Source organism: Camelina sativa, chromosome 12 (assembly GCF_030686135.1).
Source record: "Camelina sativa cultivar CO46 ecotype springtype chromosome 12, ASM3068613v1".
Taxonomy (NCBI): domain Eukaryota; kingdom Viridiplantae; phylum Streptophyta; class Magnoliopsida; order Brassicales; family Brassicaceae; genus Camelina; species Camelina sativa.
The window spans coordinates 3,534,995-3,561,507 of record NC_141891.1 but is presented as its reverse complement, the minus strand read 5'-3'; the positions used below and the strand labels follow the sequence as shown (position 1 = coordinate 3,561,507).

General features: G+C 35.7%; 5 protein-coding genes across 7 annotated transcripts; 1 reads left to right on the top strand and 4 right to left on the bottom strand.

Moving 5' to 3' along the window:
- Window positions 1-176: 176 nt before the first annotated feature.
- LOC104729972 (uncharacterized) lies at window positions 177-9,082 on the bottom strand. 3 transcript variants are annotated; one of them, XR_015575021.1, is made up of 22 exons: window positions 7,690-9,082; window positions 7,161-7,276; window positions 6,851-7,059; window positions 6,452-6,571; window positions 6,249-6,377; window positions 6,028-6,153; window positions 5,689-5,744; window positions 5,486-5,585; window positions 5,299-5,416; window positions 4,983-5,192; window positions 4,295-4,611; window positions 4,022-4,115; window positions 3,559-3,667; window positions 3,148-3,419; window positions 2,710-2,837; window positions 2,362-2,596; window positions 1,936-2,124; window positions 1,537-1,817; window positions 1,240-1,444; window positions 905-1,147; window positions 703-791; window positions 177-613 (listed from the first exon to the last, which is right to left on the bottom strand). XR_015575021.1 is itself a non-coding variant. In XM_010449016.3 (22 exons), the coding sequence occupies exons 1-22, from the start codon at window positions 8,544-8,546 to the stop codon at window positions 466-468; spliced, it is 4,356 nt and encodes a 1,451-aa protein (XP_010447318.1). In that variant the 5' UTR covers window positions 8,547-9,082; the 3' UTR covers window positions 177-465. The 3 variants fall into 3 exon arrangements, 2 of the variants coding, with proteins under 2 accessions (XP_010447318.1, XP_087335381.1); XM_010449016.3 differs by having other exon boundaries at window positions 4,290-4,611; XM_087479255.1 differs by having other exon boundaries at window positions 4,290-4,611; window positions 5,676-5,744; window positions 7,690-8,841.
- A 2,478-nt stretch (window positions 9,083-11,560) lies between these two features.
- LOC109124547 (uncharacterized) lies at window positions 11,561-13,088 on the top strand. Its single transcript, XM_010449015.3, has 4 exons — window positions 11,561-11,800; window positions 12,135-12,242; window positions 12,568-12,735; window positions 12,863-13,088. The coding sequence occupies exons 1-4, from the start codon at window positions 11,699-11,701 to the stop codon at window positions 12,989-12,991; spliced, it is 507 nt and encodes a 168-aa protein (XP_010447317.1). The 5' UTR covers window positions 11,561-11,698; the 3' UTR covers window positions 12,992-13,088.
- A 53-nt stretch (window positions 13,089-13,141) lies between these two features.
- Window positions 13,142-16,363, bottom strand: LOC104729970 (vacuolar-processing enzyme gamma-isozyme). The gene is made up of 9 exons (XM_010449014.2): window positions 15,613-16,363; window positions 15,324-15,488; window positions 15,065-15,221; window positions 14,895-14,980; window positions 14,614-14,813; window positions 14,466-14,514; window positions 14,161-14,370; window positions 13,862-14,068; window positions 13,142-13,548 (listed from the first exon to the last, which is right to left on the bottom strand). The coding sequence occupies exons 1-9, from the start codon at window positions 15,829-15,831 to the stop codon at window positions 13,366-13,368; spliced, it is 1,476 nt and encodes a 491-aa protein (XP_010447316.1). The 5' UTR covers window positions 15,832-16,363; the 3' UTR covers window positions 13,142-13,365.
- A 341-nt stretch (window positions 16,364-16,704) lies between these two features.
- Window positions 16,705-18,928, bottom strand: LOC104729969 (putative protein phosphatase 2C 61). The gene is made up of 5 exons (XM_010449013.3): window positions 18,483-18,928; window positions 18,099-18,353; window positions 17,860-17,977; window positions 17,542-17,765; window positions 16,705-17,280 (listed from the first exon to the last, which is right to left on the bottom strand). Exons 1-5 carry the CDS (start codon window positions 18,669-18,671, stop codon window positions 17,086-17,088), a joined length of 981 nt encoding a protein of 326 aa, XP_010447315.1. The 5' UTR covers window positions 18,672-18,928; the 3' UTR covers window positions 16,705-17,085.
- Window positions 18,929-23,719: 4,791 nt separating this feature from the next.
- On the bottom strand, window positions 23,720-25,688 carry LOC104729968 (uncharacterized). The gene is made up of 3 exons (XM_010449012.3): window positions 24,991-25,688; window positions 24,343-24,501; window positions 23,720-24,266 (listed from the first exon to the last, which is right to left on the bottom strand). The coding sequence occupies exons 1-3, from the start codon at window positions 25,255-25,257 to the stop codon at window positions 23,898-23,900; spliced, it is 795 nt and encodes a 264-aa protein (XP_010447314.1). The 5' UTR covers window positions 25,258-25,688; the 3' UTR covers window positions 23,720-23,897.
- Between the last annotated feature and the right edge of the window lie 825 nt (window positions 25,689-26,513).

Below are 26,513 nucleotides of genomic sequence, written 5' to 3'. Positions count from 1 at the left end.
GCAAAACAAGCAACCGGTTGCATTTTCTGAGTTCATCTTATACATTGGTTTAAATATTATCCAAGTTCATGACATACCTATCTCAGCCTTGTGTTGAGTATAATGTGGAATAACGTAGGAAGAAGAGAGACAACAAGAGTGCACCGATACAATTACCAAACCAATAAAAGAGAATATTTGTAGTGAAGACATTTATCATTTAAAATCACAAAACAACATCCCAGTCAGGATCATCCGAGAGATCCATCAACGTTACCAAAAAGAACACAAGATGGATCTTGGCGTGAGAAACAAAATAAAAGCATGTTTTCAGGATTATTCTTTTCTTTTCCTACTTTTCCTAAGAGTTAGCTATATTCACCTGAAAAAATCTTTGAATCAGCTTGTGCACAAACCAGAAGACGCCTTTGAAAAAAACGAGCTCCCTCCACCTTGTTTTGTATAAATTATGGTTTGGTTTGTGTCTCACGACTGCCAGAACAGCTCGGAATCATCACTGTACAAGGAGTAATCTTGTATCTCGAGGTTTGCAACGTGCCAGTTTACAAGTTGGGATTGCAAGACTTTGCACAGAAACAAAGCGACTGGGAATATCCACCACTCGTTCTCATCCCTGCAAAAGAAATAGAAGTTAGTTACTGATGCAAAAAGGAATGTGTTTTTTGGTTTGAACTTAAAGTGAAGTTTGTTTTCTTCTCTCACATGCTGATGTTCCATGGCTGGAGATACGGGATTTTTTTCCCAGAGGATGAGCCATGATAGTGAACATATCCACACACAAACGCAACAACCTGCAAAACCACACCAGGCCCAAAAGGATTTGTACTCATGTAAGAGGAAGTTGCAGAAACTAGACAAGGCGACTTTTAAGATGTAGCATTTGCATATCAAGATAAATACTTACGACGTTGACCAAGGATGTGACGTTCCACAATGCATAAACGCGTGTGCGACCAGCAGAGCGCCTTGGTCCGTGGCTAAACAAAGCGCTGACCCCGGCAGGGAATGTGAAAATGATGCTGAGAGGTAAGATAAACATAGCGAGAAAAACATCCAGCAAAGATATCGAGTAGAGTTGGAGCAGCGTGAGTAACATTAGAGTTAGATCTCCTAGGAGTAGAACCGAGATAACCAGACCAACCAGATCCTACGAACGACACGGAAAATTACAGATTTCAAAATAGGGATAAAAGAGGCAAACATGCTTGAAGCAAAGACGAAGTAGTAGGGAGGCTTTACCTGATGGCCAACAGGTTTTGTGTTATGAATCAAGAAGGAGATGAGGGAAAGGACATCTTTTTCTTCTTTGAGAAATTGTAAGCTTCCAATGTCTATGATTTCTCCACACTCTCGATGCCTCACGTGGTTGATTGCGCTTCTTAGGGGTTGAATACTATGCAAATTTTCCCTAAAATCATCAGAGGAGTTCTCAATTTGTGTCCCCCTGCATATTAAAAAATTAAAGAACGTCTGGATCTTTCGCAGTACTGTGCTTGGCAAATAAACAGCAGAGAGAATCAAAGTGAACTTTCTTACCATGGATGCTGCTGTTCTGTTTCATCAAGACTGCTTCTTGCTGATGGCACGTCATCTACAATGGTGTGAACAAGGATTCCATACTGGCAAGACGACGAAGACAATGCCTGAAACCTAGCTAGGTCGACACGTACACCATGTCTTTTCAAAGCAGGGTTTCCATGAGTTTCAATCCATCTCAGAACAGAGCGAAACGTGGACCTCAATTTCCCTTGCTGAACTAGACGCAGCTGAGCGTTCAGACCAGCAACAAAGCGGTACCAAGTGGTTGGTGGAACCAACTATAAAAAGGGGATAAATTCATTACGATATTGCAGTCAATGACAGTAATCCATATAGGTGAAGCAAGTAAAAGACCAGGCCACATAGATCAGTCTATATGAAACAAAAAAAACGGACCTGGCTCAGAAGACTGGTCAGAATATCGTCACTTTGGAGTGAGTAATAGGCCATGTAACTTCCGTCTCCTCCAAATATTAAAGGCATTGGAAGTCTTCGATGAACTGGAGGAGGAAGATCGCTTCTCTTTTCATCACCACCAAGGAAGAAATCTAGATGACCTAACATCAAATCAGGAGTAGCAGCTACCTGCACATCACAAATTTTAATGAATCGCAATCCTTTGTTTTGCCATCTTTTAACAATGAAATGGAACCTTTTTCAAAAAACATATAAGCTCCAACCTCACGACTAAGATCCTATCAAAACTATGATGACTGCTCACCAATTTCAGAAACTATGATTGGCCTTTTCTCTGTCTTGCTAATATATACCATGTTCTAAAGGTAGTAAGTAGACTGCATTGCTCAATAGGTGAATATGTACCTTTAGCCCTTCATATAATGCTCTAGAACGACAAGAGCGTAGACAAGAATGGTCATATTCTGATCGAACAAAGTCACGAAGTTTCTGAAATTTCAGCCTTCGGCGTGATTGCTGCCATGACCATGCAAGAGGATAGACAAGAACTGAAAGCATAATGTAAATAGCACCCTCCCACCACTGGTATGCAGCTATAGCATTGACCTCATCAACAAACCCATTAAACGCAGCCTCGTACCTAGAGAAAATTCAAATTAGGAGAGGCTAAAACAATGTATTCCAAAAACTACGTTCAAGCACAAACATATTATCACCAAAAGGTAAAAATTAACAGCTAAATAACTAACTTACACAATCTCTTTTATTTCCTCTGGGGGTGTATGAGAAAGATGCCAAGGTTCACTGAACGTATTAGGACCTAAGAAATAGATCCTATGCATGTGACCCTGTGATTCCTCCACCCTGCTCGTCTCCATCACCTGATAAAAATTAAATACAATATTAATGTTACAAGACATTAACTATAAAAGGAGCACTTCAACAATTGTATATAATCTACTCAATTAAGATAGCAAACACAGGTTTTATAATCATGTTTTTGTAACCTATTTCAAAAAAATTCTTTCTTTCTATAAGTTCCAGCGAGATATTTCAGAATTATCGGTCAATAGGAGGACCATCTAGTAGCAACAACAAAACCTTGGCATCTATTGTTATGTTCCATTCACATGACATCTCCCTTTAAAAAAAATCATCCAGACTCAGATAAAGGATAAAGATTAAGCAAACCTCGTTCAAGGACTCGAGGAATGGAAATGAGTGATCAATCTGAGAGCCATGATGGGTCGGGGCAGACCCATGTAAATCGTCACCACTAACAAATTTCATCCGGGCGACACTGAAAACAAGTGCAAGTAGGAGGAGCACAACTACTAAAAGAACACCAAACAACCAGGGACCACCAAATGTGTATACAAGCTCTTCAAGCGTAGTATAACAGTGTGGCATGTGGTATCTATCCGAAATGCATTTATATGGACAAGGAGTTTCTGCAACACCGCCTGTCAAGAAACAAGTAAACACAACAAATTTTGTGTATCAGATACAGTACGGATAATATAAATAAAGACAGGGGAAACACATTGCAGCAAAAATCATTTTCTCAATAAACTGATCAATGTTCCAATTAAAAAAAAGTACCTCGAACAGTGACATATGCAGCACGATGGGGAAGCTCATTAGCCGGACAAAGATGACAAAGAGCTTTATCAGATCCAGTAACATTTTTATAAGTGCCAGATGGACATTCCTGTAGAATATTTAAACGTGTAGATAGTTGAAGTATGCTTTTTAATATTGGTCGACAGTTGAAGCTGTGTTAAACTAATAAAGTTGGAGAGCCACAGCTCGTAAAAAGGATGAACTACATAAATGTAATAGATAATGAAATACATTTATCAACAGATAATAAAAAGGACACAAAACATCTCTGGCCTAAGCAGGTCTGACTTTATGTGTTAGATATACTTGCTATTGTTTGGTTAGAATAGAGAATGTAATATTACCTGAAACCATTTTACTAAAACCTAGTAGAGAGTACATGAAAACTAGAAACATGTTTTGATGCAGAGAAACAATAACACATGAAGAAGTTCAACACTACCTCGCAAAATAAACCATAGAGCCCTTCTGGACAAGCTTTGCCAGTCAAAGTTCCATTCCCTCCAACGTTATCTTCAATGATACCCATCCCTCCACTGTAAACCATTATTGGAATCACATGTTAAGTTCTAGAAATACATTAAGAAGAGTAACTAGAGTGCTTACATAAACTAAAGAAAGAATTAATTGTTTCTCCAAGATGGCAATCGCAAATACGTTATCATAATATATTATAAAAGGTCGTTGCGTATGGACTTCTTATAACAAACCTTACATAAATTCTTCCCTTTACTATGGCAACGGGATGATAGACATCACCAGTGGGAATGTCTGACCAGTGAAAATGAATCCTTCCACCACTTCCCCCACCACCTCCCTTTAGGCTTCCATTTCCTCCAACACTAGAGAGAATAGCAGACCTCCCTATCTCAAGTGTGCGCAAGAATAAAAGTACGGTTCCACCTGAACCACCACCAGGTCCTAGACTTGAATTACTTAGGCCTTTCAGCGTCTTCCTGGGACTTTCACCATCAGTTGTTATCGAGCCTTCCAGTGACAGGCTTGAAAGTGGGTGCTCAAGTGAACCAATCACTTCACAAATTGGTATAAAACAAATTATTAGGAAGACTTACATTTTAGAGACAGTTGATATATTACAGGAAACAGGTCGAACTGAACTAAACACTACACAAATTTGTAGAAAAAGATTATTAGGAAGTGATAAATTTCAGAAACAATTGGTATTTTGGTAGGAAACAGGTCGAAGTGAACCAGTCACTTCTCAATAGAGATAGTGAGCAGGTGGTGACACCAGATGAGAAATAGTAAGCTCTACATTAGGTCAATGATTACTTCACTTTTCTCGTATTGAAGTTTCAAAATTAATCATGTTAAATCGAGGATTAAGTTGATACTATCTGAAAGTTGAAAATTCCAAATACCAAATGGTCAACATATCTTACCAATGATTCCTCCACCAGCAACTGAATCTGTTGACTCTTCATTTCCACTTCCACTGCCAAGTTCACATGGTAGGTCTGAATTTCCATAAGAATCTCCACCCTCGATGCAAGTATGATTGTAACACCCGTTTCCGCCTTTACCACCATGTCCACCACCACTCCCAATACCGCTTCTCAGAAACCTACCTGCCCCAACTCCACCTTTGCAGCCTGTGTGCATAATCAAATCACTTAAAAGCTGGTTCACGATAGATATATGAAAGACAGAAAGCAAAGACTAATCAGGAGAATCATCTTAAATAAGTATGTGGCTTACCCATCCCTTCTGCGGATATTGTTCCAGAAGAGCGAACGATAACCGTTCTTGCCAGATGGAATTGGATTACAGATCCTTTGATGAGACCTTCAACAGTAATATCTTCAACTCGGCAGATCTGCAACAGAGACTAGTTAGAACAGCAAAACACCTTCGTTTGTAATATATTATTTCCGTAAATAAGCACCTGAAGAGTGAATGGAAGGGATGAATTGACATTGCAGTCCTCCGGCGGGTGTAGTAGTTCAACAGGGCAATCTTGGCGTTGACAGTAAAGCTTTGGGGTACTTTGAATAAACCAACCACAAAATATTAGAGGCTCAGTACAACAAAACAAAATATTAAGAAAAATACTTTTGTGGAAGGATCGCTCGAACCTTCAGAACTTACAGGCCACCAGTTGATGCATTCTGCAAAGGACCACGCAAAACCGCTCCGACTCCAACCTTCACGAATCAAAGAAATAACTGTTAGCCAGGAAAACCTTTTGTCTTCTACTGGTTCTCACTTATGTCTGAACTCAAATGTCCTGAATATAGAAAAGAGCTCTATTGTTTCCCTCTTAAAGATAGTAGGGAAAGCAAAACACTTAATCCGACATAAATGAAAGTAATAGCCCTAAACCAAGTCATACCAAGTAGAACCACAACTATCTGAGCCTCCACATCTAACAGCCCATATAAGGCAAAAAAAAGGTCACAAAAGCATGATGTAGTTTATTTTTTTTACCTGGATGCTATAAAACAGAGACAAAATCAGACGCTGTGCTTCAATTGTATCTCCTCTGCCTGTAAGAGTCAACAGACCCTGCCCATGTACTCCGAGGTTTCCATTGGATTGGATCACGGAGGAATCCTAAATAAAGAAACGAGCATAGAATAGGACATCAGATTTGTCTATAATTCAGCGACACGACAAAGAAATCAATAATAAATATTTGACTAGAATACCTTAAGCACCAACAGATTACTAATTTCGAGCATTGAAGTTCCCAATATTGTCACACCACCGCCATCTATAAACATTCTTGACTTCAACATCAGAAACACCTTTACTGTCATCCGTAAAGCCCCGTAAACCTGATACATATCATAGAGGTTAACATAGTATGTAGAAGGAAGAAAAATATATCTTTCTAAAACTAATCGGATACCTTGATAGCAGAATTACTAATCAAGAGTTCTTCAGCAAGTAATTCAAATTCAGAAGAAGCATAACGTGGAAGACCAAAGTTCAACTCTCCACCATTTGACAAACTTATCAGTCCTTGAACCTGTAAAACCGGGAAATTGTATAAATTTCGTCAGGACCTACAACAATATTCTTAAAGGTTCAAAAAAAAAATTAGTAATAGAACCTCATCATTTCATATATTTCTGCCAGAGAAAATAATATGTCAATCGATTAATATAGAAGAGAGATCAAGACTCATTGAAATGAGAACATCAACACAAACATAACTTCTTCACAAAAACAAAAAGTTTGTATCGCTGGATGAAACTTGTTCATAGAAATTAACAAGAACATATATCTACTTTCACAAATCACAAACCTGGACACGGCTCCAGCGCAAGGGAACAGCAACCTTTGCACGATTTCGGATATACAAATTGGTGAAAAGGCGATGATTAGGGAACTCCAGGAGAAGAGTGTCTGTAAATGTTGTCTTATTGTGGTTGTCGATAGTTAAGCTCTCCGAAATAACATCATACAGAGTTCCAGCAGCTCCAGCATTTTCTGGACAACCAAAACTACTACCTCCTACAAAGAGTAAATTTGAATCGGACTGTCACAATCACAAATACTTAAACAAAAGAGGGGACCATCAAGATGAGTTGTTAAAAGACCAAACTGAAGCTAACCATGGAAAAAGATTTTTGGGTCAGAATGGCGGCTGTATATATGAACGGATACCCGTCCAGCACCTCCACCAGCATAACCATCACCTCCAGATGCACTTAAACGACCATTTCCTGCCCTGTAGCATGACCCAAAACAAAAGTTTCAGAAACCAAGAAGAGCTCAAAAAAAAACTTTTCTTTTTTTGAAATTTGGCAAAGCAAATTGTACACATACGATGGCATCAAAAAGGTAGATGCCAAATGCAATAATTAAGAATTCATTCATGGGCCACACAATTCAACTTTATTTCCTAAACTTAAACAAACTAAGAACTTTGAATCAATTTACAACCAACCACCAAATGTGGAACCAAAAAAGAGTCAAAACTCTTATTTAATACTTTCTCTAAACTCCACGAAACCAATGCAGAGCCTTAAGATACCAAAACTCAGTCATATAAAAGAAAGAAACAATTAGCTGATTAATTAAAGAACAAAAGAAAGAGTGAAAAAGACAAAAAGAGAGAGAAAAATAAATAAAAATTAGTACATTTTATGTGCCAAGACGAAGATGCTGCCGCCGGACCCACCACCACCTTTAACACCACCACTGGCCCCATCAGCTAAAACGCAGCCGTTTAAACTAATATACCCTAAAATCTCAATCGCCACCGTTCCGCCGCCACCTCCACCGTAATCAACCTCATTACTCGTGGAACCACCTTTGCTACCATAAATCTCCGGCTTCTCAAGTGACGCCCAACCGTAAACATCACCGCCAAACACATCTTCTGGAATCTTCGTAGTAGTATCCGACAAACAACACGCACCTCTCCCACCGTATCCACCACCGGCACCTTCAACACCTTCCGGCGTACCGCTAGTCCCAGGCGGAGGTTCTCCAGCCAATCCAGTGGTATCCACTGCCGAACCTTCCCCAAAATCAGCGTTATCCGCCGCGAGACGAAAAGTTCCGGCGATAACCGACGAATTCTCAGCCAACGAGAAATTCCCAGAGATACTAACCGTAATCGAACATCCCGGAAACCGACAAACCAATCTAACGCCGGGCAAAACGTGGAGATTACCTTTACCGGTGATGTTTAGGTCACGCGTGAGATTCAAATCAGCGACGAGCTTACACGTGGAATCTAAAGAGCCAACACCTCCTAGGTCATCCACACATGAAACCGTGGATACATCATCATCATCATCCGGTGAAGGCGCCGGCGATGGTGAAGACTCCGGCGACGGTGAAGGCTCCGGCGAGGGAGAAGGTGTCGGCGGTTCGAATCTAATCGCGGCCTCGTCCCACGAATTAACAAATTTCGGATTTGAAGAAACGAGAATGAAGAAGGCGAAACAGAGAGAGAAGAATCTCACCATTGAAATCGAATTCGTAATCATCTTCTAGAGATGAGAGAATCCATTGTTTGTTTCACAGAAAAAATAACAACGAAGACATTGGATTCATATGTAACCGTTACGTCTCTCTACGAAAATTTTCAAAAATTAGAAGAAAACAGAACTTAGAACATGGTGTGGTGCTCTCTGTGTGTGTATTGTATAATACAGAGAGGAGGATGAAGAGGAGAGAGAGAGAAGATAGCGTTGGGGGGGTTTGTAGAGAGAGAGAGAGGGAGCAAAGAAGAGGAAGAAGGAAGCGAGAGGCGCGCTTTAGTTTGGTAAAAATGGTGGTGACATTTTTTTTTTTTTTTTTTTTAGAAAGGCTTTCGCGTTACACGTGAGACTTTCTTTGTTTTTTGTTAGCGAATCAGTTTATTACACGTGCTGCTCTAAGACCACCAAACTGAGTTATAATTAATTAAAGTCTTTTTTAGACTTTTATTAGTTTGGTTGTTAGTGTTAATTCAAGGGATCTGCTGCACTTACTTTTTTGTTGAAAACTTCATTTCAACAACAACAACAAAAGGGGAAATGCTAATAAATATCTACGAATTATCTATTTTTTGCAATATGAGTCTCTATTTCGTAATACGACATCAAAAGTTCACATTTTTGTATTGTGTATCGTATAATAGAATTTGAGATAGCGTTATTTTGACAAATTAATTTTTGATGAGACTCAACAAATTCTGATTATGTGCAAAAGGAGATTTTAGGGTTTTGGAACTAGAGAGAAGATCAAGATTTGGCCTTTTGAGTTCAATCTTGGTTCTTATTATGTTTTGGTTTGAAGCACGCATGATACATACATATGTTATCATCTTCATTGTTTTGAAGCACGGATTTTTTTTGTCTTTTTTCCTTTGCATTTTGTTTCCTTTAGGGTTCCTAATTAAGCTAGGTGGTCTCTTAGACAAGGATAGATTGATCTTGATGTATCTTGCCATTTTCCTAAAATCCATAACGATTTAATGTAATTTAAAATAAAAATAAAAAATAAAGCATCTCCTCAACTTCATCATTCTGGTTAAGCTAATTTTGAGATTAATGTCTATGGTCATGTGATTTCTGACCTTTTTCACGTCTTATTGAGATGCGATTTTATGCTTACATATAAGAGCATCAAATATGCTTAAAATATTTACACATATGGTTCATATCGACTATTACACTTATATAATCGCCAAGGAACTTTGAATAATTTAGTAAAAAACAGTTGTGTCCACAGAAACACGTAGAGTTTATTGAATATGCATGTTTACTTATTGATCTTCACGTACACATTTATTTTGAAGATCTTAACCCCTTCTCCGGATTCAAATTCTAATCCGCACGTCTCCCAAACGCAAACCTCAATGACTTCAAGAGTTCCTCCAATCTTTCCAACGTTTGATGAGCTCGTTTTCGTGTTGCCACATGTATGTATTTTTATGATTGCAAAACGACATGCAACTTTCAATAATGTCGTTTTAATTAAGTTAACCCAAATTCATGCAGATTTTAAGTTACATCATCGCAGTAAACAATGTTAACGCTAAAATGAAATTGTAATATTTTAATTAGATAGAGATGGTTTTATTTCATTAATTGCGATTCTTCTGTAACTTTTCTATATTTAAAATAAATCTTGCGAAATTTGGATAATCTGAGATATATATGTATAGAGAACCTTTACGAGACAAAGAAAATTCTTCACTTTAATTAATTTGCTAAACGAAAAACATATAAAGCATCAACTTGTTGTTTGTTGACAGTAGAAAATAAATTAAAGGGCCAAAGGTTTCACTATAAACAATAAACCATATTAACAAGTCAAAAGGTTCACAATTAATTTTCAACGTAGCTTATATTTCGAGTGGCTTCACGTATCATATATTTTTAAATATCTATCTTGCGTCACATGCAAACATAAGAAGAATAAAAAAAACTAGTTTATTATTATGAAAATTTGTCAAAGTAACTACAAGAAGTGAATTGCGAAAGTGATAGTTTAACGGTTAATCATAGTGGGACCAAGATTACTATTTTTTTATAATAATTTTGTTTTCGAACTTTATATTATGTGTTGGAGAATGAAGAAGATAGTACTTGTCACGGGTTAATGATAAAATACATGATTAGAAAAACAAAAAAAAGGGATAATGACGACAATAATGCGGAAGAAATGACGGACTTGACAAGAATATATGAGTTCGGGATTGATTGAGGATGAAGCTAACGTAGATGTACGTGTGGCTTTCCCTCAGTGTCGCGAAACCGACATCAAGCCAAATGGCAAGACACTAGATTGACTTTTTGTTCAACGTGTTTGGTTGTTGACGATTCCTCCAAGAGGTTGCGTGTTGGTGCGTTCCCACTACACGCACGCACACACACGAGTTTTACATTTTTTTTGCATTTCTTTCTTGTTTTCGTGTCACTTTGTGTCAACAATAATGAACAAAGCGTAGCATTGGAGAAAGCTTTTCTGTATAGCCTATACATATATTCCATAGGGGATGTTTAACGTGTGTTTTTTATATATCGTAAAAGAAGTTTATCTAATCGAATTTTCTGATTTTCTCCATTGGTATTTTGGATTTTTTTTTTTTCCTATCTTGGTTGGACATACGAATAAATCTTGACTAATCATGGTTTGAATTCTCTTGATTGTCACTTACTAGGTTTGCAGTTTGCTGATGGTGTTCATTTTTTTTTAGTAATGTTGTGTTTAGTGCTATGATTTTGCTTTATACATTACAATATTTGATTTTGATGCATTTCTTTTTTAGACATTATTATTTTGTTTTATTTATTTTTGTTGTGATTTCAATGTGAAAAACAAAGATTTAAGTGATTTACTAAAAAGACCTATAAAATATCAAATGACCCCAAATAGAAAAAAACTTGTATAGGGCATAAAACAATTAGATCTAAAAAGGTATTGGGCTCTTTTGCTTTAGAATTTATAAAAAAAACTTGAATTGGGCTTTCTTCAAATGTGTGATTTGGTATCGAACTTTTTTTTTCTTTGAGGGGCCATTTTGATAAATAAGAAAAAGAAGAAGGCCGTCGTCTTCAATAATTTTTCTACTTTCCCTGAACAAAGCGACGACGACGAAACAAACACAAAAAGAAAGCAAAAGAATTAAGGAGGAAGAGAAGAAATAAGAATGGTGAACTATGTGCTTAAAATCACGGCTGATCTCGACAGTCTCACTAATCTCCAGCCTTCCGGTGGCTGCGACGATCCCAACTTCCCTTACCTCTTCAAGGTTCCCTTTACCTCTTCCCACTACTTTTTTATTGCTTCGATTTCTCTCGTTTTAGTTTGGGTCTATGATTGGATTGAACTAGTCGAGCTTCTTAGGGTTTTGATTTCGCATTTTGAATCACAGATTCCTATGGAATTGAGTCTTTCAAGGAAATAATTCTTAGGGCTTTTGTTTCTTTTAAGTGTTTAAGATCAAAAATAGGATGAGCATGTTAACACTTGGTATATGAAAGGATGAATACTGCTCCTGCTTGGTCTTTGCTTTATTGTGTGTGCGAAAGCAAGTCATCTTTTGTATATTAACATAATGTTTTTTTCTTTTTCTTGTATATTAGTTGAAATGTGAAAGATGTGGAGAGGTGACTCCTAAAGAGACATGTGTGACTTTGAATGAGACATTTACTCCTCCGGGAGGGAGGGGTACTTGCCATCTTGTTCAGAAGGTAATTTCGATCCTGCCTCGCCTCTTTCTTGATCTCTTCTTAGTATGTTTGAGATCATTCTTTGTGCTTTCGAATAGAAGTTAATGTCAAGATTCCAGAAAGCAAATATTGGCTGTTGTTTGGTAGCAACATCTCATGGTTTTAGGGATTAGACCTGTATCGTAGCATATCAAACGGTCTAATACAACTTGTGGTTTTGGATGATCTCTGGCATCACTTGATCTGTTTCTCTGCTCATAAGAAACGTTTCTTTCTTATCTTATTCTGTTGCACAATGTTTTTAATACTGAGAATTTGATGGTTTTGTCTCCATGAGTTATTCTAGTGTAAGTTCTGTGGAAGGGAAGGGAATGTGACAATGATTCCGGGCAAAGGTCGACCTTTAACTCTGGAAGATTCTGAGGCTGGAGAACATGTCCCTCTTATGGTGTTTGACTGTCGTGGCTATGAACCTGTGGATTTCGGTTTTGGTGGATATTGGAAAGCTGAAGCTGTAAGTTGTAACTCTCTCACTTAGTTTTCTCATTCCCTACAACAATTGTCTGGACAAAGAACTCCAAGCTTTGTTTCCAGTAGTCTTTGATAAGCTCTCATGAACCTAATTCTTTTGGCCTTACCAGGAATCTGGGACCAAATATGATGAGATTGATTTGTCGAGTGGTGAGGAATTCACAGAGTATGATGAGAAGGGTGAGTGCCCCGTAATGATTTCGAACTTCCGTGCAAGCTTCAGCGTCACCACCAAGTAAAGTCTATTGTCTATTTTCTGATTCACTGCACACTTGTGTATGTAAAAACCATGAGATGATCATTACTCAAGTTCTAATAAATTTCTCTTTTTCTCTTTTCCTCGGCTGTTAGTAAATCATCCATAAGTTTGAGAATTTGCAAGAACATTATAATAAGCAAACCTTCTATAGTATAATAATCTATACATTAACTTTAGTTCTACAAGCATTTGTACAAGGTACATGGATAATTTGAAATAATTATACACTGAAGAGGGAAATGATAGTGACATTTACAGAGAGGATAATGGATTGAACCAGTATACTAATCGACATAAGAATATTTTGTCTATGACGATTGGTGGTATAAACAAATGCGAAGAGGGTGTATGGTTTTATGCACTGAATCCGCGGCGAAGCGAGCTCCAAGGACCAGGTGGGATTGTGGTACAAGCCTGTGAAGCTGCCTCCTCCATTTGCTCCATTTGGATCCCTGCGTTGCAGATGTTTGCAAAAGACCTCATGTGCTTCATACCGTACTGAGACAGCGATCCACAGTGCCTCTCAAAAGCTCTCACCTAAACAACACAGAGAAGGTTTGTAATTTGATCAGTCTTTCATAAACATACGATAAGAGTAAACAGAGTCCTGCGTCACAATCAGTATGGCCCAGATTTATGAAGTGATTTCTATAGATAATCTAGCCACGCAAGTGGCTAATTATAGAGTGCTGGGATCCACAACCAACCTCTATGAGATTTTTTCCATGGAACATAATGATCGATGTGATCCCATGACTATACCAATACGTTTTTCAATACTAACCATAAGGGCTGATGATAAGTTTGACATAACAAAGTCTTTTAAGGGGCAAGTAACGTATTTATTTACCATATTTTTGAGGCAGCTCCAGTCATCAACTAGCGGTTTCCCAGCAGAACGTACTTTGTTTAGCACTATAGGACCATCCGAAATACCAAACAAGATTTTTCCAACGAGCATCACGCTATTGTCAACATGAAGTCTGTGAGACATGACTTCAAGTAGTTGCTTCTGAGCTTCTGTTTTTCTAGCTGAACCTTCTGGTGCTTTTCGGTACTTCATGAAAACAATAACATGCAAAAGAACTTATTAGTAATCCAAGAAACCACTGAGTATCCAAAAGATACAAACAAGAGTGGAAAAATAACCTTTTCCCAAAAATGGACAAGATCTGCATCACGCTGATTTGTAACTCTTGAAGGCGGCTTCAGTGAATTCGTGTCCACAAAGGTGAAATTTTCATTGGCAGGGTTTGTTCCCATATAAAGGTCTAGCAGATCCTTGTTAAGTCCTACATCGCCATATTGCATGACATGAGAACCATAAGAGTACTCAGTAGGTGCAGTCCTCCTTTTCACCTGAAACACACAGAGACACACTTATTTGCTAAGAATCTAATTTACAGCTGAGAAATCTTAATCTACATCATAACAGGCTTTCCATAGAAGCTTACAAGTTCATATTGCTGCTGCAGAGTCTCAGTTTGTAAATTGTGCACACCACTGTTGCATTTTAAACAAATCAGAATCAGTAGAGATTCATAAAACATGAGAAATAGAACACTGCTACTATAGTTAGTGTGTTGGGATTCTTTAGCTTACCTATCTTCCATCCAAGCAACACTGTACAAGTCACCTAAACAAGTGTCATACTCGGGTGGAGGACTAGGTTCATCTCCAGGGCAATAAGTACCCCAACTGCTTTCTTCAGCGTTTGATGCAGTTGTGGCATAGATGTTCAAACCCTCTGGAAGAAGCCCTTCAAAGATACTTCCAGATTCACAAGCTTCAAGATAAAACACCTACAGGTTTTGCCTATTAGTATTATTACTCACAAGTCACACGAAAAACAAAAGTATATCAGAGGAACCGTGGCGATTTACCAAGCTTTTATAGGTTCCTAAAGCATGTTTCTTCTTCAGAACATCGTTGAGATCATTTGCATATAAGTAAGGATAAGTCGGCATGCCTGCAAATAAAAGACAAAGAAGCATCAATAACAGTGGTCTAAACCATATCCCATCCAGTCTCTGGGTTTTACTAATAAACTCACCTAAAATTCCAGGACCACCATGGTCAGTGTAGAATATAAAGATATGATCATTTGGACCACTATCCACAACTTTGCCACTTCCACCTTTGACAGCAGTTTTGTCTCCAAGGATGACAGCAAATAAATTATCAACATTAACATCATCTCCAGTGTAATCCTGCCGTACGAGAAAAATCACAACAACCAATCAAGTAAACAAACTCACAGCAACAACAACATAACTAAAAACTCGAAAAGATAGTAAGAAATGAAAAAAGACCTTGGGAACTCCTTGATAAACATCTTTGCCATGAGGGCTGTTGATAAGGGTTCCAGGCCTTGGATTCGCGTGATGGTATGCAATATCATCATACATGAATACCACAATATTCTCATCTTTCAACCCACCTTTCCTCAGAAGTTGATAAGCATGGCATACATCAGCCTGAAAAAAAGTTTGTAAAACTCTTAAGTTCATCAGCTGCCAAACTTAAACTAAACTACTTGCAAAAATACAGAACAAGGGTTACTAAAAAAGAAAACAGAGGAATCCGAGAGACAGTACGTACTTGATGTCTGTAATTATCATATCCGCTCGATCCGGCGACTAAAACAGCCCACCTAGTACCGGCGTTAGAATCATCGTCGTTGTCTTGAGCAGGACGGAAGAACCGAGAAGCTTGCGAGGGGAGTTTGATAATATCGTCAGGTCTGTTTCTTGCGGCGGAGACGGCGATCAGCGCAAGGAAGAGAAGGAGAAGAGGAACGCCGACGGAGAGACGTGTCATGGTTATGGTCCGGTGTTTTTGGATATCAGCCGGTGAATGACGAGAGTGATGTTGATAGGAATCTTCTTTTTTTTTTTTTTTTTCAGTTAAAGAGTGGTTGAATCTTGTATCTGATTGGAGAACACAATACGTTGGTTGGTTTGGTATATATAATAAAACACGCAAGCTTAATTTATTTTTGGATATTTATTAATTTAGTTTTATAAATTGCTATATTTGCACATTTACCCTTATTTTGAAAATTTTCTATTGCGTGCTGAACTCTTCCTTTTCTAACATTGGCTCGTGAATTATTTATAATTTTATTTATTTATTATCTTGTTATATATATAAAAAATAGGACATGTAATAATTCAATTATTGGCATATTTTTGAATTGTTTCATTGTTATTCACAAATTTCATGAGTAAAAGAGGAGACTATTTGAATAGAAATGAAATCATGTAAAAGGAGAAAAATAGGTGATCATGTCAAACGTGTATAATAAAAGGAGAAAAATAGGTAATCATGTCAAACGTGTATAAATAACCTCAAAACAATATCAAGATGAACGAGTTATTAATGATGTTCAGATTTTTTTTCAAAATATGGCTTAGTTTTAATAAAAAATTTGGATATATTATGTCAGAGATAAAAATGCCAAATTTTGTGTGGCAATAAGATATGGAATCTTTTCGTTTCAAGTCTTATCTGTTAGCAAAGGTTCCTTAAAACAAAAGAAAATGAATACTTTGTTTTGGATACTTCGGCAATATGACTTTTGTTTCTTTCTGCCTCTTATTATAGTTTTCTTCTACGAACTTGATTTGTCATACTATTATTGAGTCGTTAGATAATTTGTTAGCAAAGAGTGTTTTGACAAAGAAGAAGATATTGGACAAAATCAATATCATTTTGGTATATGTTGTTATCAAATGCATAGAGCTGCTATTACAGGACAGAATCAACTTGAACTGAGCCAGTCCAATAAAACTACACATTAGATTCCCGCGACGTGTGTCCAAAATGTCTCCAGTCTCTGTTGCTTTTATCCCACGACACGACGACGACACACCATTCCTAATTAATATCTTTTTTTTTCTTCTTTCTTTTTTTTTTCCTAATAATCACACGACTTTACTTACAACGGTATACATAGATTTATATATATACACACAGTCACGATCACTCTTACGAAACATAAAAGTATTGAGTGAGCTGTCGTGTCATTAATTATTCTTTGCTTTCTCTTTCACCAAGTTGGGTTTTATTAATTCATAGTTGTGGCTGAGGACAATGCTTTTTGTTGATAGAGAGGCAAACGACTGAGATATCATCAATCTTAGCCGTTGGATATTTCTGGATCCACGCATTAGTAGCCGCCTCTGCCACCGCGTTGGCCGCTCCTGCCTCATTTCCCGACTTCATCACCACCGTAGCTACCTCTTCGTTACTAAGTACATCCCACACCTATTACACATGAAGAAATTAGAGAAAATTCATTAGTCTTGGATCATCCAATTAATAATATACTATTATTTTAAACTTGGGCTTTACTTTCAATCTGGCCTATTGTTTGGGTTTAACTTGATATTAATTAACAAAAGCCTTAAATGGTTGGGCCACAACAGAACATGGACTTTGGTTCTGTTTTTAACCAAAATAAAACATACATAGTCACTCATATAAACTTGTTTGCCACGATTTTAGTTTAGGTTTAGATTTACGTACCCCGTCTGAAGCAAGGAGTAGAAATTGGTCGCGGGGTGTGATTTGATGCGTAGAGACTTGTGGAGTCGCAATGACACCGTAGCTTTTAAGGAGGAAATCACCAAAAGCCCGCGACATGGCTAAGCCTGGCCGGTTTTCAGTTGGAAGCCAAACTCTTAGAATGTGAGGTTCCGACTCCAAAGCCAACACCCTTCCGTTTCGTTTCCTTATCCTATCCGCTTCGCCTGCAAAATCAATTACCCCAAAAATGTTTAACAATAATGAAACCGGTACGTATCATTGTTTACAACATCACTTTTTTTTTTATCCATAACTTACTTGGCACACTTGGCTTCAAGTCATTGGTCAACTGAACCACCTTGGTTTCTTCATTCTCACTTGTTCCAATCATCACAGCCCTTGAGTCTCCAAGATTTGCCACCATCACTTGATTTCCCTGTTCAAATATATTTTGTTCTTATTAATACAAAATTTCGAAAAAAATGAATTATATTTTACATCGCATGATGATATATATGAAGCCGTACGTAGAAACTATAAAGATATGATTAACTTACATGTTTAACGGCGAGAACAGCAGTAGTTCCAGAAGAAGAGCAATCATGAATCTTTTTAACTTTAAGAATTCTTTTGTCCATCTCCAAACACGTAGTTTCGCAAATGAGTTTCCAGTCTCTAGTCACTGAATGATTATTCATATGACCTAAGAGTATAGATGGCAACTGGTTCCTTACGTTCTTGCTTACGAATTCACCTTTCTCTCCATGCCCATCAAACACTCCACATAACGCTCCTTCTTCTGTTCCATATCCCTACAAATTTATCATTTCATTTCATCAAAAACAAACTACTTGTTGTGGCAAACATATATATATATATTTATTAATAAATACGACGAAAATGATTTTATATATCTTGTAAGAATTAGAAAGTTTGAGTACCAGGTGGAGAATGGCAGCATCTTGGTTCAAGCCCTTTCCTCCAGCTAAAGAAGAGACAGAGCCAAAGTCTTGAGGAACATCATGGTGGTCAGAGTATAAAACTGCATTCTCTTGTCCATAATCAGTTATCTCATAAATCTGATTACGATCAGTTGATCCTCCTGAGGATATACACGAACAAAATCCCATTTTTCTTATCTTTTTTTTTTTTGTGTTTTGGTTTTTTCTTTTTTTTTTGGATTTGTTATGTAAGAGGAGAGATGATAAAACAAATGAAAGAGTTTGATACACGACTTTGCTTATTGCATATACCCCCAGTTTTATAGCCTTTTGTGAATCTTATTGAGGAATATATAAATGCATAGTTTTGTATTTCACATGGTTAAATATATATATTCATTCCGATGACTTGTATCTTTAGGCATTAAGGAAGAATAATTCAATTCAGAGGCGGTTGATCTGTACTCTATATTATATATAACCATTTAAAAAAGTTATTGAATCTTTTTGTTAATCATATATATTTGATTACCTGCCAAAATAAATAATTTAAAAATGAATCGTTGCCGCCAATTAGAATTAAAGAATACAGGTAATTTGTGTGTCGACTAAATGAGAAACCGAATTATTTGACATAGTAAATTAAGAATTTAATATAGCTTGTGTAATTGTAAGGCAATTGGTGGCAGTGACAACGTATAACAATTTACAATTAATCAATAAAGTTGAAAAAAAACTCTCTGGACTATCCCAATATTCAGTTGAAAGGGCACATGACGTGGTGTGATTAGTATCTTGATTAAACTACTAATTTGATTTATTCGGGAATATTAACAAGAGTTTCAAGTTTCAAGTTATCAACAAAAATTTACCGATGGGGATTCTTGTTCTGCTGTGTCATTGCCCACAAGTTTAGACGCGTCAAATATTTAATTCCTATTAATTTTCTGCTGTCAAATATGTAATTAATTAAAGGAAGAATCATGTATCCACATATGCCAAAAGCTTGCTAATTAAGTATATGACTATTAGCTATATGTACATAAGAAAGAAGAAAATAGAGAATTGGAGTATAATAACTAGATTAGACCAATTAAAACCTGACAGATCAATCTATAAGTATACTTACTTATTGAACAAAACAGTATTGATCTTTCAAAGTTTTAGTAACGCTTAAGCAAACTCTGAAAATCAGAGATTGACTTCAAAAACTCTTTTTTGTTTTTTTTTTTTTAAATGTGTATACAGTTCAACCTTTACAAGAGATACTTCCGAATTGACATAGTTATACTGTATACGCGCTGCAACGTTTCTTGTAAGTGTTGTTATCCATAACCGATGGAGATTATTTGCGACGACGATACGACATGTTAGCGTCTTACAGATGATCATGTAAACGTTATCAAAATTCGTTTTATTTTATATGTTACAAACTTACAACGTAGTAAATGGTATGGGTGATATGGTTAATGTTCTCTCCACTTTTTTAGTTGTGTTCACTACAAGAAAACATAGCAGTTTCCGACGGTTAAATCAGTTGAAAAATGGTTGGAAACAAGCATTTCTAACCATTAACCGACGACAGTAAATCAGTCGGAAATCGCTGGTCGGAAATTTATTCGGTTGGAAATCCGTCAGAAATTTCCAACCGAAAAGGTAGTTAGAAATTCGTTGGTAATAAACGGTCGGAAATCTGCCAGTTATTTCTGACAGTTTTCTGACGATTTAAAAGTGGTCAGAACAAAATTACCGACGATTTTCCAACCGAAATATTTTCCAACCAAAAGTATTAAAACGTATGGATGCTAATAATTGATATTTAGAATTTTTATATCAAATTAAAATTAGAAAGACTAAATATATAAGTCAAATTGTCAATTAAAACCAGAAAAATAGTTTTGAAATCTCAACAAAAGAAATTAAAATAATACACTTAGTTAAATTAAAACATTAATCTACTCTTGAGTTTCATCTTCATCTTCTTCTTGGATCTACTTTACTCTTTTCCTTTTTCTTCAATGGAGTTTCACAAATGGTCACTATCTTGAATTCTCCATGTTTTGACTTCATGACCAAATCTGCATAAGAGAGAAAGAACACTTGAAATCACAAAAGAGAGTACATGACCCAAGAATCTAATTCTTGATTCTATAAACAAAAAAAAACTAAACCATAGATTTGGAAAAACAAATCTAATTCATTTTGAAACCCTAATTTTGATTTTAAAATCAATGTTTCTAATTTGGATTCCATGAGTAGAGCATCAAAATAAATGAAACTGAAAACCATAATTAAATTGGTGTTCTTATGAAATCTATGATGGAAGAAAAAATAACCTAAGCTGACTTGGATGTGCGAGACTTGTCTTCCTCCTCTTCAGTACCATCAATTGATTCATCTGCTTTGAAAGATTTTGGTTAGAAAAAAAGAGATTTTGGTCAGAGAAGATGAAGAACGAAGAGATAGAGTGGATGAGGGTGGCCTTTAATTATGGTTGTTAGAATAATTTTGGTCGGAAAACGGTTGGTAAAAACCGACAGATATATTTGTTGGAGATTTTATCGGAAATTACCGACCGATTTCCAATCGTTTTGAAAGGGCGGAAATTACTGACCAATTCTCGACCAAAAATTAAAAGCAGTTAGAAAATTGGTCGGAAAACTGTCGGTAAATACTTACGATATATCAGTCGGAATGTTCGTCGGAATTTACCGACTGATTTCCAATCATTTAAAAAGGTTGGAAATTACCGACTGATTTACAACTGAATTTTATATCCGTCAATTAACGGTTAGAAATTGGTCGAAAAATTTACTGACTAATAAATCGGTCGGAGATTTGGTTGGAATCAACAATGTTTTCTTGTAGTGGTTGCATTATTTTAGTTTTAAAAATATTAAAATAATGAATTACATTAATATTAATTTTGAACTTTTGTAAACGAAAAGAGTATTAATAAAACAAAAGTGACGTATGTACTTTGTAAATTGCTAATTAGGCCAGCGCGCTTCTCCTGACCTTTTGGACATATCAAACGATACAACCGGGTCAACTCTCACATCCTTTTTATCAATAATTTTTATACTTCTATTATACATTAATGACCTAGTTGGTCACTTATTCATATATATATATATATCTTCAATTTTAACTATACGTTATTTTGAAAGCAATTTACTGGTATTTTAAGTTTGTTTCCATAAATTAGACTGTGAACTAATTTACCAACTATACATATATTATGGAACTTTGGATTTCTGTGGGTAAGATTAATACAGTATAACGTCTAGTAAATTTTTATGTTCGTGAGATTTAATTAAAGTCAAATATACAAACGAATAGACATTAGTTTTAAATTTTGTTTTATTCTCATAGACTACCCCGCTACTCAATTAGAAAGGCGCATGATGTGTCATCTTGTAGGATTCCAATCTTTGATAAAATGGATTCCTAATTTAATAATTTAGTCAAACGTTATTAAAATTCGTTGTTTTTTCATATTCTATTAAAGTTAGGCCGTACAAAAGAGCGCTGGCGAGATAACGAATGCCGTACATGTTGGCATCGTCATCCTAAACCCACAAGCCATATGCATGGCAACATTCTTTAATTTCTTTTTTTATGTTTTGATATATTTTTAGGTTATCTTAAAGTCCTGATGACATGGTTCATTAGCTATAATTAATACTGTAATACAAACTGTTGCTTTGGGGCTGTAAGGATCTACTCATTGGATGCATTTGTTTTCATAATTCCGTAACGTGAATCGTAAAGAGTTTTCTTTTGGATAAGGCAATGTATTTTTGGTGAAACATATATATCCGTCGAAACATTGAAGATCAGGCAATCACGATCTCATCAATATAAACATCCATCCAATACATAATTAGATAACCACATTTAAAATACTAAATATAAAAAAAAATTGAATTGCAAACTGTTTATCAAAAAAATATCAAATTATATAATATCTAAATATATTTTTAAAAATGATAATTGATTAGAATCTCTAATCTACATCATTAACAAAAGAAGCCTATGGGAAATTTTAATTTCAGCAGCCACTTAATTAAATTTCGGTGGCATACCGATAGCGTATTGAACTATTGATATGTCAACAGCCACTTACTTAAACTTGATACGTGACTACGTGAGTACACCTTTGCATGTAGCTTCTCAAAGCTAGCTATACAATTACGCCAAGTTGCATCACATTCAGCTTTTGCTTCGATCAGTAGATGCACTTGTTAGACTATATATCTTCAAGTTGAACGAGCCTTGCTATCAAAGCGACTTCTTGGACGTCTTCTTTAATTGTATGCATCACATAAAAATGAAACAGTGAATTTGACTCCCCAAAGGCCTACAAAGAGGACAACCCGTCTGAGCTAGCCATCGTTGTTTAAGTCCCACAAGTCACATGCATGACAACATTTTATTTATTTTATGTTTTGGTATATATATAGATTATTCATTATTTTAAAGTCGTGGTGACATGTTCCGTTAAATAATACAGAAAGAATAAAATTTACGAACATGATTATATTGCTTTAGATATAATTGAGGATAAACTCATCAAGAGAACGCAAAATTGTTGCATATATGTTAATTAACCTGTAGTGTTACCAGAAGCCTATTGAATATATGGTAGCCACTTGCATATCACTTGCACATAAATGTTTTTATCTTGGCCTAACCTAGATTACACATCAATTTACGGCTGTTATTCTCTCAAATCAAAATTTAAAAATGTCATCATATGTCATACTGACATGAGACGGCAGAAATAAATAATAACTATCGTGTTTTGTGAAATGTATTTGTTTTCAAACAACTTGATTGATGTTATGTTGACTTTGCAATATTCATTCATAATATTTCTTGGCTTCTCGTTCTCACAGCCACACATTCTCTCATAAACTATGATATCTATGTATGTATCATGTGTGAAGTTATGAAACAATTAGCTGCGACAAAATAAATCATACGAAAATAATTATTTAGTCGGCCGATTCGGCACAAAATGACGTGTTGTACTTTGTGTAATTTGTGTATCATCTACGTATTTTATTCATATGAAGAGTTTTGCTGATATGCTTATCGGGATAAAGGATAAGAGTTAGTTACATAGTTCAATTATTTGGATGCTATTAGACATATAATTCATCACCTTGGTGTATATTATATTTTCTAAAAAATATAGCTGAAACAATATACAGTAGCAACACCTCTGAGACTTGAGGTATTTTCTGTAAAAAATAAGAAACTCATTTATATTGATCTGGACATTTGAGTTTCTTACTTGACATGGATCTAGAACAAGTTTTTGAGTAATTATTTCTCACATGCGAAACTTACAACCATATCATAACCAAAAGATACAAGATACAAGTTGTTTGAGTAACAGTGTTTTCATTAGCTTATGATCTGAATATTGTTCCCATTGTAATGATCTACAGCATTTGTCGCCTCAGTCACAGGCACCTTCTTAGCAAGAGACCTGGGGATGTCAAGATCATCTTGAGCACATCTTTGTTGAGGATGAGATAACAACATCGACATGGGCTTGAAAACAGACCGTGCAAGCCCTTGACCACTCTCAAATATGTAACCTTCATACTCTGAAACATGTTCTACAGCATCGACGAGAGAGTCATACACATCTTGAGGACAATTATCAGGACTTGGCTTGTCATGCAGATACATAACGTCCAATGTGAAGAGCTTCTGGTTTAAGGGCCAATCATGTGTTGGTCTCATCGATGACCTGCAGTATATGAGAATCTGCAGGACGACATCAACAAAATCAGTAAATCAGCTATCTAAAGAGTAGATTGTATTTGCACAAAATAGAACTTACCACCCTGAAAATTCGGTTTTGTGATCTGGAAATTTTGGCTTCCTGAGCCGCAGCCCGGAAGAGAAGTGTGAGATCCGCTCGACTAGAGGTTTTATTAGCTGACAATCCTCTTAAGGAAGCAACAGCAGATTCAACATTGCTGGTGAAATCCTTTTTCAGCTGAAACATAAAAGACCTCAAACGTTCAAATCAAATGAAAACGGCCAGCAGAAGTTTGATGAACCACATTGACTTGTTTTCCCACATAACATTCACTAGTGTAGCTTACGTTAAGCATCAAATGTGATTCTTTCAACACATGTAGAGGCTACAAACAGTACAATGAACACCAATATCAAGTGAAAAAACCATCAAACAACAAAATGAATTGAGAAGATCAACAAAAGCAACAACAGGGAAAGCAAAATCAATCAGACCAAACAATTTCAGTAACATCCTCTAAGAAGAAGAACAGAGAAACTCACAAGCAAAGACCAAAACATAGCCTTATTATTCATCTTAACATCATAAATTCCAAATTTCTCAGCTAAAAAATCAAACTTTGAGGAGAATACACAAAAATCAAGAGAAACCCTAAAATTGATTGAAGAGGCGACGACATTAGAATCAATCTCACATACAAATAGAATCGGGGAGAGAAAGATATACCCAAGCGGCTGATTTGGAGAGAGTAGCGAAAGCAAAGCGATGATCAGGATTGATGGAGAGCTTATTGTGGATGAAGAGGATAATGGCTTGCTTGACGCACTCCATCCTAATCAAAGGCTTACCATTGGTTCCAGTGGTCTTCATCTCCGCCCTCGATTCCGCATCTACATCTATACATATGAGTATGTCTTCGTTTTTTATACGACCCTGTTTCAGCGCGTATCGACTCGATGCACCTCCGGTCACCGCCACAGTGTCTTCCTCCATATCCCTTCGCCGTCGTCGATCTCCTTTGAAATTCTCTCCTTTGTCGTTGTTTTGTTCGTCCGAGATGTTAAAACGATGCGTTTCGGGCAATAGGAGTCAAACTAAAATCCGGCGTCGTATTACGGTTCTTAATTATTATGGATTTTGTTTTTTAATATCTACCAATATAGGTTTTCAAAGTTAGTAACCGGTACGATTGTGACATTGTGTCAATTTGAACGATTAGAGATTTTACTATATAGAAAATAAAAATTTTAGTTTTAACAATTCTTAAAAAGTATAAAGATATAATTATAAGAGATTACAAAAATTCATCTCTATTTAACAAGTAAACTAACTAATATTTTCTCACTTAATAATGTAATTTCTTCAACTTCCTTATATTGGTAAAGCTATTGTTTTTTTAAGAATGAAAATTTTTTTATGAGGTTATATTATTTTTATGATGATATTTCATATTATAAAGTGAAATTACACAAAAATTGTACTCCAAGCTAATCCATATAAAAGATCTCATATATATTTTCAAAAATTTATTATGAGACCAAGCTAATCCATATATATATATATGTATGTTTATGTTTATGTAACTCAATGCATATGTTAACGTATTATGCATATCTATTTTTTAATTTTTTTTTGACATGAGCTAAATTATTACTTAGGATAACGATATATATAAATATATCTTAGCATATGTTGGTTTTCTAAAAAATTTAGTGGTTTTTCTTTTGTTTAACAATTACTTTTTGTTTATTGTCAAATATTTTAATTCTTATTATGATATAGACTAAGATGCATAGATTGTGTTTGATATAATTTTGTAGCTAAAATCCATTTAAGATAAAGTATTCAAAAATTTAAAATATGTTTTATTATAATGGTACAAATTGTTAAATTGTATTAAAAATAGATATATTAAATTTCAAACATGTTTTAAAAAATCATTAAAATGTATAAATAATAATTTATACTTAAATTATTATTGATTTATTTATTGGTTTTTACCTTTGTATGAACACAAGCTTTATCTACTGTACAATATTGCATTGCATTTAATACAAACAGTTTGATTATGGATTATCATTATATTTTCGTTAGTGACCAAATTTATTATTTTGTTAGTTTAATTATGAATGCTAATCCAATGTTTTCCATTTTTTTTTATCATTTAGGATAAAAAGAATCCTTAACTAATAACTTAACCGAGAGTAGTCACGGTATTGGCGCTTTTGTTTGCTTTATTGGATGTGTAT

Coding starts and splice junctions, on each gene's coding strand:
- LOC104729972 (XM_010449016.3), bottom strand. CDS start 8,546: ATGATTACGAATTCGATTTCAATGGTGAGATTCTTCTCTCTCTGTTTC. Junction 3,420..3,558: donor TGCATATGTCACTGTTCGAG/GTACTTTTTTTT, acceptor GTTTCTTGACAG/GCGGTGTTGCAGAAACTCCT. Junction 792..904: donor TCACATCCTTGGTCAACGTC/GTAAGTATTTAT, acceptor GTGGTTTTGCAG/GTTGTTGCGTTTGTGTGTGG.
- LOC109124547 (XM_010449015.3), top strand. CDS start 11,699: ATGGTGAACTATGTGCTTAAAATCACGGCTGATCTCGACAGTCTCACT. Junction 11,801..12,134: donor ACTTCCCTTACCTCTTCAAG/GTTCCCTTTACC, acceptor CTTGTATATTAG/TTGAAATGTGAAAGATGTGG. Junction 12,736..12,862: donor GATATTGGAAAGCTGAAGCT/GTAAGTTGTAAC, acceptor TGGCCTTACCAG/GAATCTGGGACCAAATATGA.
- LOC104729970 (XM_010449014.2), bottom strand. CDS start 15,831: ATGACACGTCTCTCCGTCGGCGTTCCTCTTCTCCTTCTCTTCCTTGCG. Junction 15,489..15,612: donor ATGATAATTACAGACATCAA/GTACGTACTGTC, acceptor ACTTTTTTTCAG/GCTGATGTATGCCATGCTTA. Junction 14,069..14,160: donor TTGTCCATTTTTGGGAAAAG/GTTATTTTTCCA, acceptor GTTTTCATGAAG/TACCGAAAAGCACCAGAAGG.
- LOC104729969 (XM_010449013.3), bottom strand. CDS start 18,671: ATGGGATTTTGTTCGTGTATATCCTCAGGAGGATCAACTGATCGTAAT. Junction 18,354..18,482: donor ATGCTGCCATTCTCCACCTG/GTACTCAAACTT, acceptor ATAAATTTGTAG/GGATATGGAACAGAAGAAGG. Junction 17,281..17,541: donor TACTCCTTGCTTCAGACGGG/GTACGTAAATCT, acceptor CATGTGTAATAG/GTGTGGGATGTACTTAGTAA.
- LOC104729968 (XM_010449012.3), bottom strand. CDS start 25,257: ATGGAGGAAGACACTGTGGCGGTGACCGGAGGTGCATCGAGTCGATAC. Junction 24,502..24,990: donor TCTCCAAATCAGCCGCTTGG/GTATATCTTTCT, acceptor TTTATGTTTCAG/CTGAAAAAGGATTTCACCAG. Junction 24,267..24,342: donor AAAACCGAATTTTCAGGGTG/GTAAGTTCTATT, acceptor GTCGTCCTGCAG/ATTCTCATATACTGCAGGTC.